The 18,830-nt window shown below is 38.8% G+C and overlaps 1 protein-coding gene across 2 annotated transcripts in view; it reads left to right on the top strand.

The window, feature by feature from the left end:
• Positions 1-15,358, top strand: part of FAM120B (family with sequence similarity 120 member B) — a 49,232-nt gene extending 33,874 nt beyond the window's left edge. Inside the window, exons 7-10 of one of the 2 annotated variants that reach the window (XM_063390541.1) lie at positions 5,073-5,279; positions 9,155-9,263; positions 10,533-10,646; positions 13,579-15,358. In XM_063390541.1, the coding sequence (XP_063246611.1) occupies positions 5,073-5,279; positions 9,155-9,263; positions 10,533-10,646; positions 13,579-13,631 (483 nt within the window). In that variant the 3' untranslated portion in view covers positions 13,632-15,358. Of the gene's footprint in view, positions 1-5,072; positions 5,280-9,154; positions 9,264-9,603; positions 9,788-10,532; positions 10,647-13,578 lie in introns of those variants that run through there. The other variant, XM_063390542.1, reaches the window with a different exon arrangement.
• Positions 15,359-18,830: the final 3,472 nt, after the last annotated feature.

Below are 18,830 nucleotides of genomic sequence, written 5' to 3'. Positions count from 1 at the left end.
GAGGTATCATTTTACATCAAAGTCCTGATAAAATCCAGTAAATAAACTTTCCTGAACATATAAATACTAAACAATTGGGTTGTTTACAGCTAAATATTTACTTCAAAGTCTTAGAAGTGTTTAAAAACTGGTTTTTCTAGTTTCTGTTGCAGCCCATGCCCTCATAGGATCTCTTTTCAATCCCCATTTTCCTTTGCACACGCCTTGTTTAAGCAGGAAGAGCTTAATTTAAGCCGTAATCTTTTATCAGAATAAACCTTAGTCTGTTTTCAAAATACTGGTGCTCCTCTCACCCCTCAGTCTGACAGGGCCCAGCACCTTATTGCTTAAAGCTGACTGATGCCTAGTAAATGCACTATTTCACCAGCCCACCTCTGCAGGGTGACACTCCTGTCATTTACCAACATTACAACAGGTAAGGTTATCTTTTTCTTGAGAACAGAGAATAGAGCTCCAGTGTGCAGGGCCTTTAGCATCCTTAGCCAACTCCCACTGGGAATTCATACTAATGGCTGAAGGCAGGACAGTCTGGTCTCTGTCTTTGGGTTGAGGTTGTTTAGTGATGCTTTCCATTACTAAGACTTGTCATCAGCTGAGCTTTCATCTCTCTATATTTAGAACACAGTGTGCCTCAGTACTCTCAGGCAAAGCTAAGCCTTACTGTTTTAATGATGAGTTCCTGAGATAGGATCTACATACTGCCTTTATTGCTCAAGCACAAATTGCCTATGGTTAAATATTTGATCATTTAAGATACAGGTGGCTGCTGGGGGAGTTAATGTAAGAAGCACTAATACTGATAATATACTGACTGAGTTCAAATGGATCTAAAAGGAACTGGTTAAACTAGACCAGTTCACAGATTTTGATCACTTGAATTCCAGCAGTTTATTGCATGGGGCAAATTCCATTGATTTGTAACTATTTTTATTTAATTGATTCATTTTAACCAGAAATCATCAAATACTAACCTGTCCTTGAGTGTTACGTTTTCCCTTTTATCACAAAAACAGGTATGTTGTTTTGTAGGTAGGTGAGGAAGGGAGGAGTGGGAAAAATGCCTTAAGTAATTTTAAAGCTTTTTCTTTTTAAATTTCTATATCAAAATGTTAGCCATAGTCATATCTTCTGTATTCAACTTCACAGGAAGAAGGCAACAGAATAGGAAAAAAGTAAACTCTAACCTAAGTAGCAATTATTAGTAGAGACTTTTTACATTGAAAAAGAGCATGCCCAGAATATTGTTTAAAATCCTATTAAAGGTAGCAGTTTTTAAATGAAATGTTGTATTTAGTACATTGAGATACAGAGGACATGTAAAGTAGCACAAGTAAAGAGCTGTGAAATTGTCATCATATCTTTTCTCCTTGTTTTCAAGGAATTCAGATGTTGAGATGGCTTTGCTGTGTCTGCTGACATGTGGCATGTTCAGACTTGCCCTCACATTTCAACTGTCATGGAACCTATTTGTCATTTTGACAGAATTGGAAGTCTTTAAGCTCCAATCAGTTGAGGGGCAAACAGTTTTTTCAGTGTGCTCCTGGAAATAATTTGTGCAGCTTTCAAAATGCATAGTATAAGGTTTACACCAATATCAAAAAATCCCTTGTACATCTACAAAGAACAGTCAGAGGACTAACAGTATTTCCTTAAAACATAAAGGTATTTTTACACCCTGATCATTTTTTAAAATTATTATTTCATTAGATGAAATTTGAACTGGAAATCTGCATTTCATAAACAAGATCCATGTATTTTCTTTTCCTGTAAGTTAAAACTATTCAGCAGGATGTGCAGTCTCTCAGTCTAGACTTGCAAAGTGCTGCTGTGAACAAACACCTTCCACCCTGTCATGCCTCTTTCTGTCACCAATGCACATGCACACAGCCACAGAGATTGGCTGAACTCAGTGATATGAGATAAATCTGTAAGTCTTCCAACAAAGAGATTTCTGAAATTGTTAGAAAAAACTTTATACATAGTGTCATGGATGCTGTAGCACTTCTCTTGCTCTTTTCAAGTAGCTTACCCAGTTCAAGCCTCTGATATCAGTAACCTGTGCTGCAACAATGCTAGAGGAGTGTGAACTTTTGAGTTCTCAGTCTTCAGTTAATGCTGCCAAATAGGAAAAAGTTACCTTTTTCCCCAAGTGCTGGGAGGGTGGGGAGCTGCCATTGGTAGGCTCAGCAGCAGGGGCACAGCACAGGCAGCTGGTGTAGGAGGAGCAGTTCTCACACATTCCCCGTGTCTCTCTCACAAATGTCATCAGCTGGTGGTAGGAGCAGCAGCAGCGAGATCCCAGAGCTGTATCTCACATGGTTCACTGGGGTCCTGAGTTTATAGAAATGGTAAAAAGAACAGACACAATTTCCGAAAGGAAGTAATCTCTAGGGTGCAATGCCCTGCAAGACAAGACTTCTTTTCTTTTGGAATTTTCCACTTCTCATCATGATGTCTTAGCATTGCAGACACCAAGCAGTTGTCAGCATTCCCATGGCAAGGCAGCACTGTGGTTTGCCATGTGCACAGCCTCATTGTTGCAGACTCACTGCGCTTTCGTTTTCTTTGGTTTTCGTTGCCAGACATGGAAAATAGAAACTACCCCTTAGTGAATGCATTTCCTGTCCTATTAGAATAAAGAAATCACTGTTGATAGCTCTTGCATTGGTCTTGCTCATGCTAATTTCCATTAAAACACTAAGCCTTACCTGATCTCTTTGCACACAAACACACACACAAACCCTCCACCTTCTGACACTACAGTGCTCCAGGAAAGTTCTGGACTGATACCCCTAGACAATGAAGGCTGCTAACTGTAGAGCCTGTCACCAGCAACATTATTTTATCTTTTTGGTCAATATGTCTCAAGTTTAACTGAAAAGAACACAGCTAGGGTTGTAAATGATGTGGACACACTTCCTTAGCAGGTCTTAAGATTTGATCTGGTGACCAGAAACAATCTAGTAAATGCAATGTATGAATCTCAGCTGCAACATCATAAGTAGCTGTGTGCACTCTAGCAGTTTACTGTAGCACAAATACTGGTTCGCTTAAACCACATTCCTCTTTCAAGTACCCTTCAGCATTGTTAAATAGTTTGCAAACCCCTGCTTTACTTGCCAGAGCAAGAGAGTTACGAGTGTGCATGTAGTTACTGGTCTCAGCTGGCAAAATGGCAGCTGACATCTGGAGGCAATAACTTCCTGAAACTCAATGGCCTGGTCTCCTACTGAAAATACATTTGTTTTGAAGGGAGGGCAGAAGAGAATCTCCTTGCTCAAATATGAAGTGTCACAATCAGAAAAATAAGGACCTTTCATTTTCTAAATGACTGCTCAAATTCTAGTGGGAGGTGTCCCTGCACATGGCAGGAGGCTTGGAACTAGATGAACTTTAAAGTCCCTTTCAACTCAAACCATTGTACAATTCTGTGAAATTAGCTTGTGTTGTCTCCATTTGTCTGGATGTCAGTGGTTGTCTCCAGTTGTCTGCACTGGATGAATTTCAGCTACTGACTGTCATGCTGGGTCAGTGCCCTGGTGGGCAGCCTGATGCCTTTCCAGGAATCGCTGGAGACAGAAGCTGTTCTTCCCAGAGGGCTCTGAACCTCCCTGCCTGGCATCTCCCTGCCTGCATCTTCATATCTGAGTCCTCTTTTTCTTTTGCATTTTACAGAGCAGCCCGTGGAGATGCACCTCGTATCTTCAAGGCAGCTTAACAGAACCCTGCTGCCCTTGTCTGTGGTTAGCGAGAGCCCCATCATGGGAGTCAGCTTCACCTAGGCAAATTATGAATTTGGCTCACTGCATAATAGTGCACAAAACCTCACTCCTTCGCCAGGGTCTGGCTCTGTTCTCCAACTGATTTGTGATCTTCATTTTTGGAAGAAGCTTTGTAGCTCTTTATTGCTAGCAAAGGTTTCCTGATTTTCTTGTGGACCTTAGGAAGGAAAAATTCTGACTCATTAGTACTACATGTCACGGATTTTGCTACTACTTGTCATTTTTTAAAACATGGCACTGATGGTGTACATTCACACCTTTAAATCTTTTGGAGATCTTTCAAGATATAAGATGTAGTCATAATGGCCAGCCATTTCCATTGCATTTCAGACAAACAGTTCACAGCCAGGCCTAAGACAATTTGAGTCGCTTTTTGCCCTTTCTGTTCTGCAGTGTTTTGGAGACTATTCCATATCTGATGTAATTTATACTGTAAGGGTACAACAGCTACCACAGATTACAGTATTGATAGCCACACTGTTGTGAATCTGTCTGATCTTAACAGACTGCTTTGTTACAGACTGGAAAGAGCATTGCCCATTGAGGAGCTTTGTACTGTTTAAACAATACTTAAAATCAGAGTTTTCCCCATACTGGATTCAAGGTTTTTATATTTTGCTCTCCTCTGCCACAACAGGATGTTAAATTCACCCATGGAGTTTATTTTGGCTGTGAGTTTTAATTGTCTTGTTGAGTTTCTCATTTTACGTTTTCTAAATGTTGTCACACAATTCCAGTATTTCTTCTGGAGACATCCAGGTTGAAGTGAAATAATTTGACTTTTAGATTACAGTCAAAGGAAATTCTAGAGTGTTTAAAATAAAAGCTTGGATACAATGAACTTCGTTCTGTCAAATCCTGCAATTTAAATGATCTCTAAACGCTGTAACATTTCTGGGGTGAGCAAACTCTGGAAGGTCAGTGGATCACTGTACACATCAATTTGTACTCCCAGTTCATGTTTTGCATTCCACTAACAGAACTTTTTTTTCTGCAGAACTGCTCATGCTTGAAGAGTACTATGGAGCCATTTATTTTGTCTTTCCATTTACATTTTGAATGTATTTCTCCTAAAAATTTGAATGAGATGCTGTATTTGTTAAAATTCACTTCTTTCACTTTATTGAATAAAGCTAGATACAGAACCCTCAGACAAATTCTGCTGTGGACTAGAGGGCCATCATTGTCACAACATCAGGACAGTTGATAATTTTCTTTGCTGTGTGCATGTTTACATGGTAAGATGTTGGTAAGATGGCTCATATTTCCTGATGTGTGTGTGTGTTACAGCTTGCCCAAGTGGACTCCAGGGCTGTGCATCTGGGTGCTGTCCTTATCCGTGGCCTTACGACTTTGCTCATGGCCAACAGTGCTTGCGGCTTTCCGTTCAGGATGGATGATCTGATGCCTTGGGCAGTGTTTGATGGAAAACTTTTCCAAGAAAAATACCAGCAGTCACACCGAGGTTGCTCCATGGAAGAACTTTTGGAAGGCAATGTAAGTTATCACTGCCTTTTAGTTCTGCGGTCTTTGTAAAAATGCACCTATCTGTTTTGGTTTTTGTTTTAATATTCATTTTTACACTGCTCCCCTTTCTTTGTATTTTTCTTCTCTTTCTTATTCCTTTTTCATTCTCTCCACAAAAATAATTAAAAAAAAAAAAAAAAAAGTAGAAATACCGAGCTTATGAAGGAAGCTGTAATTTTACCTTTATTTTTGTTCCCACTACTGAGAAAATAATATAAGGAAAATAGTTGTCAGTTTCAAAAATGAAAATGCCCACAGTAGTTTTCTACTACTGAGATATTGATGAGATCTTTCTCCCATAAGATTTTAAGCAACATATTAAGAACACCTTTTAAAAAAAACAAATGTTTAAGAGTGATATTTTTAGAGGCATTGAGAAACATAAATTTTGAGATGAAGGTTTGGCAAATTCAAACAGGAACTGGAAATCAGAAGAAGGTATATTCTTTTAGAATAGGTAAATATCTGTATTTCTTTTAGAATCTCACCGAGTACCTCCCTGTAGCTCTAACTACTTACTTAGTTCCCAGTCCCACTTTATCTTACAAATCTGAGGGTTTACAAGATTTGCAGGCTGTGTTACCAGAAGAGCAGTATAATCTCAAACATGTCTGGGCAGGGGGGTCCCAGGGTCCTGCTGAGCACTGTGCATTGCACTGTGCCATCATCTCCAGGCCCAGAGGTGGGGTCAGCTGGACTCTTGCAAGACTGTACTGATGCACTGGTGAAGCCTCAAACTAGACCTGCCTTGTGTCCCACCAGCACAGAATATGTGGAGAGATGCTTGGGCAGATCTTTACCCATTTGGGAAGGTAGCTCTAAAGACCTTCAATGTGTCTTTTTCAATGAAAGTGTCTAAAAAGCCTGTATCATTTAATTACTTTTGAAAATCTTACCTTTGCAATGCTTCTACCTGCTACTGAATATATCACTTGAGGTTAAAGTAAAGTAATTACAGAGAAAAAAGGTCTCAGTTTTGATTTATTTTAATCTCATGCATTCAATGCCAGTTGTTTTTGTATAACTGGTTTTCTTTTTGACCAGCTGCATACCATGGAGTGAGGAGTGCAGCTCTTGTGGATGGTGGAATGAACATGTTTTTAGCATGAAGGAGGAGAATAATCCTTTCCATATGTGTTCAATCATATGATTAGGACCATAACCTCTATCCAAATCCTGTGGTTCCTATTAATTGGTCTGTTGATTCCAGTAGATTTTGGATTGGGCTAATGGTTCATCCAGAACTTATGCAAAACAATAGAGGGTTTAAAGAATAAATGGGAAAATGTAAAAGTATCCAGATCTTTGTGAAATTGATACTTGTTTTCCATTTGGGTAGAATTCATGTTAGTGGATAACTCTGACAATACACTCTGACAATACAATACATTTAAATCTGTACAACTTTTATATTAATTGATACAGGTATTTTTATATGTGTTATGTAGTATGTTTTAGCTAACATTTTAAAATCTTGTGTTAGTGTGGGAGTTCTCTTTTATTCTGTTTTATAATGAAGATGAAGAAAGATCTTACTGTCCTAGAACAGAGTTAGAAGTATGCTTGGTCAACTGAAATATCTAGATTAGGGTTTTTAAAAGCCTGATGCTCTGTCTGAAAAAAACTCCAGATAAACTATTCTGCTGTGAGGAAAAACACTCTAGCTATGTGAACTTTTAGAGTAGTTTAAATACCTTTTTCTTTTTTAGGTACGATTTTATGGTACATATATGGCAGAGATATGTACCCAGACTAATAAAATAGCTTTCCAGCTTATCAGTTGGAGGCAAGAATCTGTTTTGGGGAGAATTGCCAAGAGATGCCAGTTTAGCTGGGAACACTGGCAAGGCAACAAGTATATGTGATTGGTTTTTCCTATTATTATAAGTTCAACTTTAATAAATAAAAATGGCACTTAGTTCCTGGCAGAGCTTAATGTACTGCTGGAAGCCAAGATCCTTCAGCACTTGTTTGTTAACAATCTAACCTTGAGCACCATAAATCTAATCTGGTGATAGTGACAGTATTGTATTCAGAAAAAGAAGTTATTCTACATGGGATGTTTTGTTATGGAAAAGAGAATTAATAGGAAAAGGTTATTCCTTCAGTGTTTTTCTCCTAACTCTTAGGGTCCATTCTCTGTTATCTGGACAGTTGCATTACTTCAGGGACTTGAGGCAATCTCAGAATCAGTGTTGTTTTGAATATGACAGGCTTAAATACAGTTAATAGGTTTCTGACAATTACAATGGAAATACAATCCTGCTTAAATATTTACAGGTATGTGAAAAATTTTGAACATTTTAGGGTTTGCTTCCTACAGGTTCTTATACCAAAAGAAGAAAATGTGTACATTAAATACAGTTGATATTTTTGTGGGCAAGTTTTTGTGTAGCTCAGCTCTTTGTAGCCTAACAGCTGTTAAAAATAAATTTAAAAAATGGACAGGTTCTGATAAGAATAAAAACAGAGCCATCTTGTTTTTTTAAAAAAATTATGCTAAGCTCATATTATGCTATTTCTGTTTTTCCAAACTGTAATCATATTAGTTTGTTTATCCACACAGAAAATTGCCTATAATAGTCTCATAAAGAAGTGAGGCAATGATATCACTTTATTAGACTTTTTACTAATGAGTATGTTCATGATTAATTTTTTAAAATTAAAACCAAATTACATCATGGGGTTGGCATAAATGATATGTTTTGTTATTTTCTGTTCTTGCTTTTCATCCATCCTCCATACATTCTGAATTTATTCTCCCAAGAATAAAATTTTTTCTCATTAGAGGGTGCTCTTCACAGGCTGGACCCAGTTTGTGTAGTAAAACCAAATTTTTAAAAAATCTGTAAGTTTTAGTTAAGAGTCTCTCAAGAGATTTGTTAACTCAAAAAATGTATTAGGGAAGTTCTCAGCAGGGTTCAGGGTTCAAGTTCTCTAATTTAAGAAACCTCTCTAGTTACTGCAGTCTTGCTACCTATTAGATTTTTTAGCTTATCCTCTCATCTTCTCTCTTTCCTTCTCCTAAAAAAAGAATTGTCATCCTGTAAAAATCAGTTCAATTTTATGAAAATCACGAATTTTGCTATTGTTCTAAAATCTCTCTTTTCCTAATTCTCTTCATTGTGTAGTAAATCCTACATGCCCAGTACCAAACAGGAAATAAGAAATACATTCTAAGATCTGTCGCTTTTTCAAATCTCACAGAAATCAGAGAAAGTTAAGAATGTGTCACACCTCTCAGTATTGGATCCTTAAATAGCTTCAGCTTGTCCTTTTGACAGTAGAATTTTTCATCACACCAGAAGGTAAACGCTTAAATTAAAGTCCTCCATTTCTTTTTAGACTTAGGTGTGTTTTATCAGTCAGGAGTTAGGGCAGATGTATTACTGTTGGTTTAGGTTTTGTTTCTAATGTCTGAGATTAAGAGACTGATTTTAACTGGTGTATTTTCCTTGAATTCATCAGTCCTTATCTGGAGACTTTACCCATCTCTGCCTGAGGTATTGCTGATGGAAGTCTAGTTAAGTATTATCCACAGGTGCAAGGTCATAGAAGAGGACAGCAAGGGATTTACAGATGTGAGCAGAGAAGGAAAAAATACTTCACTGAGAAAGGGGCAAACATTTCTTCTGCAGCCTTACTCATCCCTCCAAGTATCCATGTTTAATATTAAGTGTTCAAACTTTATTTCCAGTAAAAGTGTGAACCAGATATACAACCTTCAAGCGTGCACAAGTGTGGTTAAGACAAGTCTTGTAGTTGTTTTGTGTATGTTTTATTTGTGAAACACCTGAAGAAAGAAGAGCAGAAGAGTCATTGGATTTTAACTGTCTTTTCTGCAGGAGTCTTTGTACACACCCTTCCAGCATCTGAAGTCTCTCATTTGCAAGGTTTGCATGGCAAAGAACAGAACGATCCAGAGCAGACCAAGAGGGAATGGATTTAACACAGGTTGGCATTGTGTGAATTTCCTCAATAAAGTTAATATATTGATGAGTTAAATTATCCTTCAACAGCAGCAGCAATTACCTAGGTAGCCCATCATGCTAAGTGAATGTTAAGTTCTTTCTCCAAAAAGCAATGAATAGATCTAAGAAAATATTTCACTTTTTAGCAATTTATGTGAATTTGATTACCCAAGTTTACTTAGAATAATATTTCCATCGAGGTACACAGTGAGATATATGCAATAAGTATCATTCATTGACAGAAACATCACTATTTATTCAGTGGCTAAAGATATTTTTATAGGAGAAATTAAATGACTCAGCTTTTTCTTTCATTCCCTCAGGGGAGTTATTTAACATTGATGGTTGAAGGTCTGAGTGAGGCATTGAAGATGAAATACTTCTTATTGGACTCGCTGACATATTTTAAAATAAAAGAGAGGTTTTGGGCAATTTGAAGAACTGTGCTTTTTTTGTTTAAGATCTTGCTATTTTCTCCCAACTTCATGGCTCAATTTTCTAAAGAACTCAGTTTGCAAATTTGTTTTCCCTACCTGATCTGCCTGACTTTTGGGGGAAAAAAAATCTAAAAGGTTTTTAACATCAATCACAGATCAGCCTGAATGTTGAAGCTTTGAGACTTTGAAATAATTTACACTGAATCTCAGTGTTTATACACATATTATATTTATTACTTACTTAATACCCGATATAACCTGAGTTATAATGTCTGTGAGGATAAAAATTACCCCTTCAGAATTCTTGAGCAAATGCAACAGACAGAATGATTTCCTGCTGGTTCAGTACTTTGCATGATGTGGCAGCAATACTTCTGATGTGGCTCTACAACAAGCCCATGCTGGACACTCAAAATTGAAGATATCTGTTGGTGATTTGTAGTACCAGACCTTGGTAGCATCTGCTTTTCCTTGAGAGCTATATTTAACCATTTTAATTATGATTTGTGATTCCAATTTGGAGAGAGATTTCTGTTTGTTTTAATGACTGCAGTCTCCAAATGTGTGTCATAAAATTTTGATCTGGTTTCTAAATACAGTTGTTAACAGCTTGTAATCATGATGTGCATAGATGGAAATGAGGACAAGAACTATGCTTGTTAGGCTGACTTTAGTTTAGAAAAATCGTAATTGTGCATGACCATTTTGGCACAAAACTGAGAAATACTCTTTCCTGGAAAAGAATATACTGTCTCTCTTTTTCTTCATTTAATCTTGCATACTGTCAGAGTTGCTTAGTGAATACTGTTTTTCAGGAAGAGAACGAAGAGATTTTAATCCCAGGTTCCAACAGCCACACAGAAGTCATTTTGTTTCTCCCTATCAGAACCAGATGAGGGGGTTCACACAAAGACATCTGCAATCCCAAGGTAAAAAATGGGTACATGCTTGTGGGTTTGGAATTGTCCATATCACCAGTATGACAGTGCCGTGTCTACCTGCAGTTCATGTTTATATGTGCAGTTACCCTACTGCAGTCAGCAACAAAACTTGCATCAGTTGCACAGTTGTGTCTTGCCACTTGCAAAAACTAACTCTGCAGGCTGAGGTGGCATTGTAATCTGCAGTCATCTACTCACAGTGTTCTGGGAAATAAGCTTTCATGTGGTATTTGTAATTTTCATGCTTGATCTCAACTGAGCTGTGTTTAAAATTGTAATAGTTCTTAAAACAAATTGGCACAGCTGCACAGAAATGTGTCTGAACTCTTTAGCTGCAGATCTCGTTCATACTTCAGTAAAACACTCAAGCATATGAATAAAGTTAAACACATTCTTAAGTGGTTTTCTAGATCAGTGTCTCTGCTTCCAGGTCACTGCCTAAGTGATACAAATGCAAGTTCTGTCTTCCCTTGGCAGACAGAACTTGAGTTATTCAAGTTTCTTGAGTTATTCACCAGTCTCACTTCTTGAAAAGAACAGACATTTCAGTGAAACACCACTGTGGATAGCACTGTTGAGTTGACTTAATTCAATTTTACTTCCTCGTTTCTGTGAGTTAAAGCACATACACATAGATTAAAGAAACTAAACAAAAGGAAGAGAGGTGTCTAAGAAACATCAATTATTTTATTAAGTCTGCAGAGCCTGAATTTCTTTTATGTTTCCAGGTGAGATTTTCAAATCAAATTGCTGATGTGATTAGGAAATATAAATAATAAATAGACAGAGTGAAGTCTTTAATGTGTTTCAGCTGCCACTGTTGAATGCTTCAGAGTAAGATAATATCATTTGATTCACAAATAATACTCTTTGATCTTCTATATAAAATGTAAAGCTAAAATATAGAGTATGTATGCCGACCATAAGCAAAACCCAAACTGGTCATTGTCACCAGTTCTTGACCATCTGAAGAAACCTGATGTTCAGTGGTCAGATAATCTCTGACCAGCTCCAGAGACCTTATGGGTAGGTGTGTTTCACAAAGTACATTCTACAGTAACTGTGCTGCTGTGTTAGAAATGTCTTTCTGTAGCATTAGTTAAACATCTTGGCTTCTTCTACATTAGCCTTATTTCTTACCCTCAGCACACTCTGAAAACATGATCCCATAACTGCTGTTAAATCGCCTGTGTTATAAGTAACACAGGTTTATTGGAAAAATACATCTGTCCTTATAAAAGAGCCCTGCAATGTTTTAGAGCTCCATTTAAAGGGATCTGCCAACATGACTCATTTTGATAAAATTCTTTTCCTACATTTGCTAATATTAGCTCAGATATTTGGTTTATTTCTCTAGGTAGCTGTTCTCTCTACTATATGTGTTGCTCTCCAAAGAGAGAGAGAGAAAAAAATAACAAAAAAGCAGCCATTTTCTGTTTATGGTAGCTTATGTGATAAAACTCCCTAGTAATATTATTGATGTCTGTCTATCCCATCCCCTGTGTACCTTTCCATGGTACACTGTTACGGCTCCTGCTGTTGCTGTTGCATGTGATGTATAAATCACTGGATTAAATGCAGTTAGAAGTAATGGAACAGTAACCATGGGACCCATATCTTCTGTGTCAGGAGTGTACATAATGTACATAATGATTAGGCAGCCTTTGCTCTCTCTTATCAGTTAATGTTTAAGAATTCTGTGACAATGTCTCAGCTTCACCAGTGGAGGAAAGAGTGCCTCCACCAAGCATCAACCCAAGAAGCAGTGGTATTTCTCTTAGAGGATGGCTTGGATCCTCTCAGGCAAAACAAGAGCTGGACTCAGGCATCCTTCATTTTATAGTCAATAGTAACCATCCAGCTGCTGTAATAAGCAGCTCATCCTCTAGTTGTATTTTGAGCACAGAAAATTCAACTGAGGCCTTTTTTTGTGTGTGTTTGGGAGGGTTGGGGTTTTTTGTTTGTTTCATTTTATTCATTTAACTTCTCTCCATAAACGTCTTGGCTGTGTGTTACAAATGGATAAAAGCACATTCATGTTACTCTTAGCTACGTCTAAGCCTCAGGAAGGTGGATTTTCCCTTAATATTTCTTGTTTGGTAATTTATCAAACAACACCATACCACAGCCCATATACCCTATTGGTAGACAAACTTCATTAATTAGAAGTTAAGACCATGAATACATTGTTTTACATCACAATGTTAACTCATTCTATAAGAACCTAAAAATAAACCAAGCATTAAGAACTATGGAAATCACTGTTAATTATCTGTTTCTTCACAGAATGTAATTGCATCAAAAAGCTACATTCACTTCAGTCTTAGCACACTGTAAAACACATGACTGCTGATAATACAAGCATCCTCTCACTTGCAAGATACTTAGTCAAGTCTTCCACACTGGTGTTGCTTTCAAGCATGTTTCTGATTAATAGGATTTCGGTAATGCAGATGGGACCTGGTAGAACGTCAGTGCTGAGAGAAGATTTAATTTACTTTGTGAGCACTGCTTTGCTAATAGGACTCTCTAACTAAAGCAGTATTGTGCACAGACACACTTAAACCAGTATGAAAATATTTGTAAGTACAGCTTATGTCTGGTTCTAAACAGCATATTGTCCTTACCTGAATTCATACAATCAAATCTACCAGCCACAGATGAGATTCACTATCCCAACCTCTTAATAGGTTCAAAAGTTACAGTCACCCAAGAGTTGTAAGAAGAGCCACCATGCACTTTATTCTCCAAGATCTCAGAATACTAGCCACAATTACACACCAATTACATGTTCAGGGACATGTACTTTTTTAAGATATGTATAAATGTAACTTTTCTTGCAGGCTATATCTTACTAAGCCCTTGTTTTCCTGCTTTAATGTTCGTTGAATGTACTTAATTCCTCTCATACTTTTTCCAGGCAGAGAATCAGGACATCCACACTGGAGGAGATACCACCTTCCTCCTCGGTAAAGAATTCTTGTAGACAAAGTGGCAAACTGGGATGGTGCAATAGTTGCCACTGGAATAATCTTTGTTTACGAAACCTCTTTTTATGAACTTTGCAGAGTAACTGAATAGTGTGACTGTGGAGGAAATCACACAAAGCTGAGGCTGTTCAGCTTGTTAGTCACTTATCATGTTAGGTCTAAGCTTGTTACAAGACCAGAATCACTAAAACTTGAGTTACAGGTACCTGAGGCACAGTGGCATCTCAGGATAGCTGCATCGTTTTGTCCATTTGAAAAAGGAAAGTCTGAATTGGTTTTTATAACATTGTGAGATATTCCTGAGTGTAAATTTAAGACTTAAACTATAATTTTTGCATATTTTTGTAATAGTTGTTTGTATTACAATACTTTCCTCACTATGAATAATGTGTTATGGCTATGCTGTATTGTGGTTTATGTCTTGATTATGGATTTTACCTGTATCCTAGGGGTTATACCATTGTTACTGAAACCCTGAGAAGTTTGAAACATGACATCGCTGATGTAAGCATCATCAGCCAGTGCAATAATGTGACCTTCTTGTAAAGTGTAACACTTTTTTACAAAGGAAAAACATTCCTTTTACATTTGATATAGTTAAGCAAATTTATACTTTTAGTTAAGCAACTTTTTATAATTTTTTCAACTGAGGAAAGAATCTATCATGCTCTACTTCTACAATACATATATGAGAACTCAATATTTCTTTTCTGTCCAGAAGTCTAATTTAAACACCTTCAAAATTACTTCTTAAAAATTGGTATGTTTCACGTTGGGATTCAGTTTCAGTCATGTATGTATTTGTTTAGTTCTAAAATCAAGGGGGTGTCAAGAGAGTAGCCAGGCTCTTCTCAGTGGTGTCAAGCAACAGGACAAGAGGCAATGGGCAGAAACTGATGCATGGGAAATTCCACCTGGATATGAGGAAGAACTTCCTCACTGTGTAGGTGACCGTACATTGGAGCAGATTGTCCAGAGAGGTTGTGGAGTCTGGAGATGTTCAAGAACCTCCTGGCCTCAACCTGTGCCCGGTGCTCTGGGATGACCCTGCCTGAGCAGGGACCTTGGAACAGATGACTCCCTGTGATCCTTTCAAACCTGACCCACTCTGTGATTCTGTGATTATTCAGGTAATGTTGTTTCTTAGGCCTTGTGCAGGTAATTCCTTTGAGTCAACTCAGTGGAACTTCATTCCTGTTTAGTATCCATGTTATGTCAAAGGGAATACCCTTGCCAGACTTCCAAAACTCCGTACTCGATTTCCTGCCACGTATTTTTCTGTTTGTAACCCACTAAATATATTTTTCATACTCTGTATATAGCAACAATCCAACTAAATAAATAAGCAATAAGGATTCCTATTTTTATTAAAAGTTTGAGCAGACACCACACAATACAGTGTCTTGATTTGCATTTCAGAAAATGCACTGTCATCACAGCAGTATTCCTACTTCCTTTTTCATCCATTTGCCACTGACTGTAACGGTACTATAATTTTTTTTACTATCGTTTTTATACCTCCCCTCCAAACCTTTTGAAATAATGTGGTCTGAATTTTATGGAAACTTCTCTGGTTTCAGGGATCTCATGATGTATAATAGTGTATTTTAAAAGAATGTGATTATGTGCCAGAACTTGTTGGTAATTCCCTCATCAGGCTTTGATATGAGAAAAGATGTCTGTTGTCCTCAATAAATAAAGTTAAATAAAGTTAGAGTGGGAGTTTTGCTGTGCTAGCTGTGGTATGAATTGTTGGTAATAATTACCCTGACTACTGAAGAATTGATAGCGTCTGTGAGGTTGTTTTTCTTCCTAATGTTAGACCGTAAGCAGAAGCTGCTTATTATTATTATTTCCAAGCCAAAAGTTGGGTTTTTTTGTCCCCACTAGGACTAGTAGAGGGAAAGCAGAAGCATGAAGTTGAAACATAGAGGTGCTACTTTCCTGTCTCACTGAACTTCGAATTGTTCACAATATCACAAAGCTTATGGACTCTACAAAGAAATCGTATTGGAGAACATGACCGTAAAGGTTCCAGTTTAACAGGGTTTCCTTAATATGTGGACCACAGAGTTGTTTTGAATGGTTACAGAACAGAGGATTTGAAGTGAAGGAACATATGTTTGTGAAGAAAAGCATTCTTGTTCAGCTGTACTGCTTAGTCTTCTCTAGCCTGTGCACTGGGTAGCTGCCTCCCATCAAATACTCACTGAAGTTGTGGATTGAATTATTAGATTTATGTGTTCCGCTTCTGGAACCAACATTCTGTAACATCAAAAACTTAGCCAGCAGGAACTCAGCAGCAATTGTGACATGGTCATCATGACAGAGTGACTGACAGGAACACATCTATCAACTTTCCTCTTTGTGTATCCTTCCTCTCAAACTACTTTGCTCATTTGTGACACCATCACACCGGGAATCTGAATCTGAACTGAAGAAAACCCTGAAACAACGAGTTAATCTTGCGATGCTGTGGCACTGCAAGTATCAAAACATATAATTTACATCTCTTTTATAAAACAGGAGGCTACAATTTTAATTGCTCTGCTATCTTAGCAAGTGCTGTGCTGTGCTGAGATAGTGGGGAACAGTAGTGCTAAAGCTCTACAGGTCGTTTTGTGCCATGCTGTCTGAGCAAAATTATACGGATATTCCAACATACAAGTTTACATATTTACACGTTCATTGACTCACCATCGGCAGCTGAACTGGGAGACGGGCTAGTATATGCTCCTTCACGTGGAAGTTTGATGGGATATCCCTGTGTGGTGCAGAGCCTCTTCCTTAGAGAGTGTCTTTTGGTCCTGTGGAAGCATGGTCAGCACAGTGAACATGCAGAAACCTTGGCATGTTTCTGCCATAGCGGTGTATGATGCTGGAGAGCACAGGAATGCCGTGAGGTTTTGGCAGTCTAGTGAGGCTGCCCTGGTGCCCACTGGTGGCCTGGGAAGCTCCTCAGTGGAGGTCATTCAGCATGGCTGAGGCTGCTCGGGACGGGGCTGGGGATGGTGACCATTACAAGTGCCAGTGTTTCCTGGTGGCCCTGGGGCAGAGGTGACTGACAGCTCCATGCCTGCATCCTGAAGGCACAGCCAGGCTCTCCTCCTGGTCCTCAAAGGGTTTGACTGCCTGCAGCTGGGTGACCTTGGATCCAGCTGGTCAGTGAGAGACCTGTGTGAGAGAAATGTGGGAAGTCTCCTGGGAGTCTCACGAGAGCCTTCACTCGAGCAGTGTTTAGGGCCAGCTCCGGGCCCTTGGTGCTTGCCTAATCTACTTTGCAGGAATTCAGTCCTGTGCCTGTCTGGGTCTGCCTTTGCCTTGATAATTTGATTTCGCTGTGTGACATGGACATCCCTCCTCCCCGTGGGCTTGTCCAGTGATCACAGAACTGTTGTGTGAAGCTGGTTACTGCCATCAGACCTGCCCTGCTGTTCTTCAGGTGCTGTGGGACTGCACCCTCAGCAGTGAGGTCACTGCCCTGCATTGCCCCTCCGCTGCTGGCTTGCCTTCCCTTGTGGAGCAGGCCCCCCTTGCTGCTCCATGACAGCTTTAAGACCCTGACAGCACAGGGGGTCTGGAAGTTTGGCTGAAACCACCACAGTACTTGCATAGTGTCAAAACAATAGATATGGCCTGTGGGCTGAAAACAGCTGGAGAAACTGAAAATGGCTACAAACCGGCCAAGTGCCTTTGTGTATCCCTATAGAATTAAAACCTTGTATTCCTTGCTTTCCTAGACTTTGCTGCTGACACCCAGACCTTTCTCACCCATAGCCAAGCTGATGGGTTCACTGTGTTTCAACTGTGCCCACCACATATGTGAAGCTGGTTCTGAACATGGAAGCTCATTTGTTAAAGAGTGTGTTCTTGAAACTGATACTCACACAGAGCTTTCTGGCTTGTACTGCTGTTGGAGCCCAGGGTTGGTGATCAGGCATTAAGTTTAGGCTACAGTTTTTTACCTGGAAGGATGGCATTGAGACAATACATGATGAGTTGAAGAGTTGTCTGTAAAAGACAGGGGCAGCTGGCAGGGTATTCTGTCTTTCCCACCTAAATTTATTTAATCTTACCACAAAATTAAGGTCTAATGTTTGGTTTTGCTTGTGCTAACTGGGAAAATACATCTTTATTGTATTAAAACCCCTCGACCTTACAGTCTGGAATATTTGTTCAGGTAAGGAATCCAAACCAGTTACTGACCCTGATGCTGTACTGGGAGCTGCTCATTGCCTGGGAAGCAGCTGTGGTCGTGCACAGCTTCAAACTCACTGACACACCTGAAATCAGAGGGCAGGCAGGACATCAGCTGTAGCAGTTGCAGCTGCTGTCTGCCATACCTCTAAAAACTAAAATACAAATATACAGCAGCAAGCCTGACCCAGTTCAAGAAGGGTTTGGACAATGCTCTCAGGCGTGTGGTGTGACTCTTAGGGATGATGCTGGGCAGGGCCAGGAGCTGGACTCGATGATCCAACTGGGTGTATTCTGTGATTCTCTGTGGTTCTGTGAAATAGGGAGATAGGCATTTCTTCAGGGCAAAGAACTGTTCTGAGTGCAGAATTTCAGTCATGCAGTGTTGTCTTCTGCACTGGGTGTTGATATTTGATATCAAAATTGTATCTTGCCGGTAAGCATCACCGAAAGACTCTCCTCAGTGATGATATTTGTGACTGATGTTTACCATTCCTTTGGAGACAAAGCACTTTGGTGATCAGATACAAGCAGAAACCTGAAAGTTACACAGGCTAAGGAAGCAAGGACAAGACAGAATGCAAGGGATGGGTGCACACAACCCATCAATTTAGTATTTTGAGGCTTTTTTCTTTGCGTTGATTCTTATTTTCCCAGTTACACATTAGATCACTTATCAAATGACCTTTTATTAGTAGTGGTCACATAGATAAATGGGAATATATTAATTGTTAACATGGTTCATCTAGGCATGATTTTTTTATGTATTAATGCATTGATATTTCAAATGTATCAAGCTTCTTCATGCCAAAAGACACAAGAAATACTAGGCACAGAATGCTGAATATAAGCTCCCTGAAAATATTTGATAAATGCAAGCTCTTTAATAGAAAATAGTGACCCCATCTCAAAAATTAGGTAGCCAAGTCTGCAGCTGGCTTTTGGACTCATATTGAAGAGCAAAACTCTACTGGAAGAGCTGTTC

The sequence above is a fragment of the Prinia subflava genome, chromosome 2, assembly GCF_021018805.1.
Source record: "Prinia subflava isolate CZ2003 ecotype Zambia chromosome 2, Cam_Psub_1.2, whole genome shotgun sequence".
Classification (NCBI taxonomy): domain Eukaryota; kingdom Metazoa; phylum Chordata; class Aves; order Passeriformes; family Cisticolidae; genus Prinia; species Prinia subflava.
Note: the sequence above shows the minus strand (reverse complement) of the source record. Positions and strands in the feature narration are given on the sequence as shown.